Source organism: Dipodomys ordii, unplaced genomic scaffold (genome assembly GCF_000151885.1).
Source record: "Dipodomys ordii isolate 6190 unplaced genomic scaffold, Dord_2.0 Scaffold61, whole genome shotgun sequence".
NCBI classification, from domain to species: Eukaryota; Metazoa; Chordata; class Mammalia; order Rodentia; family Heteromyidae; genus Dipodomys; species Dipodomys ordii.
This window is the reverse complement of record NW_012267277.1, coordinates 1,546,025-1,547,838: the sequence shown is the minus strand read 5'-3', so window position 1 is coordinate 1,547,838 and position 1,814 is coordinate 1,546,025. Positions and strand designations below refer to the sequence as shown.

The following is a 1,814-nucleotide window of genomic DNA, read 5'->3' as shown; positions in this document are numbered from 1 at the left end:
CTTGAGCCACAGGGCCACTTCCAGTTTTTCTAGTGGTTTATTGGAGATAAGAGTCTCACAGACTTTCCTGCCCAGGCTGGCTTTGAACCCCAATCCTCAGATCTCAGCCTCCTGAGTAGCTAGGATTACATGCGTGAACTACTGGCGCTGGCTTTCAGCCTCTAAGATTCTTGAGAAGTTAGAATTACAGGTAAGAACCACAGGCTTCCTGGCGAGAGAGGGAGAGGGAGAGGGAGAGAGAGTGCGAGAGAGTGCAAGAGAGAGCTTGTGTGCTCATGCGTATATCCACTACAGCAGTACTAGAGCTTGAACTCTTACTCTTCCTTAGCTTATTAACTCAAGGCTAGTGGTCTACCAATTGACCTACATCTCCACTACCAGCATTTTGCTGGTTAATTGAAGATTAGAGTCTCTAGGATTTGGTTTCCCCGAATAGTTCAAACTTCAGATTTTAGCCTCCTGAGTAGGTACAATTATAGGCATGAGAACTGTAGAGGTAAATGTCAAAAGAAAAGTTCTAAGAGTAGATGCTTTTGTCAGTCATGGGACTTGAACTCTGGGCCTGGGTGCTGTCCCGCAGCTCTTCAGCTCAAGGCGAGTGCTCTACCACCTTGAGCCACAATACCACTTCTAGTTTTCTAGTGGTTAATTGGAGGTGAGAGTCTCTCAAAGATTTTTCAGGGCTGGGAAGGTGGCTCAGTGGTAGAGTGCTTGCCTTTCATGCTTGAAGCCCTGGGTTCGATTCCTCAGCACCACATAAGCAGAAAAAAAAAAAAGCCTTAAGTGGCAAGTGGCGCTGTGGCTCAAGTGGTAGAGTGCTAGCCTTGAGCTGAAGAGCTGAGGGACAGCGCCCAAGCCCCACGACCAGACCCCCCCTCCAAAAAAAAGAAAAAAGATTTTTCAGCCCGGGCTGGCTTTGAACTGCAATCCTCAGATCTCAGCCTCTTGAGTCGCTAGGATTACATGCATGACCCACCAGCACCCAGCCTAAGAGTAGATTCCTAGGGAAAGCAAGTCCTTTAAGGCCTTTTTCATTTAAATAGGTCTTTAATATTTTAAGCTGCATTCACATGAGTGATGATTTTTGGGGGTGCTATAAAAAGTGACAGTCAATTAAACTCACCTTAACTGCCATAAGGAGTTCTTCTTGAAGTTGTGAGGTTTGTCCAGGTAATAGCTAAAAGCAAACAGAAAATCAAAAGTGAAATGTCCAAGCTTTAGTTCAGACTAAGGAGGAAAAAGTCTTAACTGTAGCCATTTCATACCTGCAAGACGAGAATGGAGGTGATGCTCACTGCCATGGTTTGCATCTTTGGATTCTCATGCCTACAAAGCCACTTTATCACAAACTTGGTAGCTTCAAACCTGAAAAGCAGTATTTCACAACTGCATAAACAAAAATGGTAAGAAAGAAAAATACCCTAACAAACCCTATAGCAAAGTTTAATTTATTTTTTTGTCATAGGGCTTGAACTCTGGGCTTGGGCACTGTCCCTCAGCTCTTCAGCTCAAGGTGAGTTCTCTACCACCTGAGCCACAGCACCTCTTCCAGTTTTCTGGTGGTTTATCTGAGATAAAAGTCATGAAATTTCCAGCCTGGGCTGGCTTTGAACCCTGATCCTCAGATCTCAGCCTCCTGAGTGGCTAGGATTAAAGGCTTGAGCCACTGGCACCCAACTAAAGTTTTGAATTTTTGAAGCCTTACCTTTAAAAAAAAAAAAAAAGGAACCAAGAATGAAGACAGTGACAGAAGAGGAACATGCAAAGAAATATATGAGTAAAAAAACCAGGATCAAATCAATCCAAGAAAAATC

The 1,814-nt window shown here is 43.9% G+C and overlaps 1 protein-coding gene across 1 annotated transcript in view; it reads right to left on the bottom strand.

Moving 5' to 3' along the window:
* Zyg11a (zyg-11 family member A, cell cycle regulator) overlaps window positions 1–1,814 on the bottom strand; it is a 46,228-nt gene that overhangs the window by 13,428 nt on the left and 30,986 nt on the right. The window contains exons 7-8 of the mRNA XM_013022198.1: window positions 1,266–1,365; window positions 1,124–1,177 (exon numbers count right to left, since the gene is read on the bottom strand). Coding sequence (XP_012877652.1) covers window positions 1,124–1,177; window positions 1,266–1,365 — 154 coding nt within the window. The remainder of the gene's footprint in view (window positions 1–1,123; window positions 1,178–1,265; window positions 1,366–1,814) is intronic.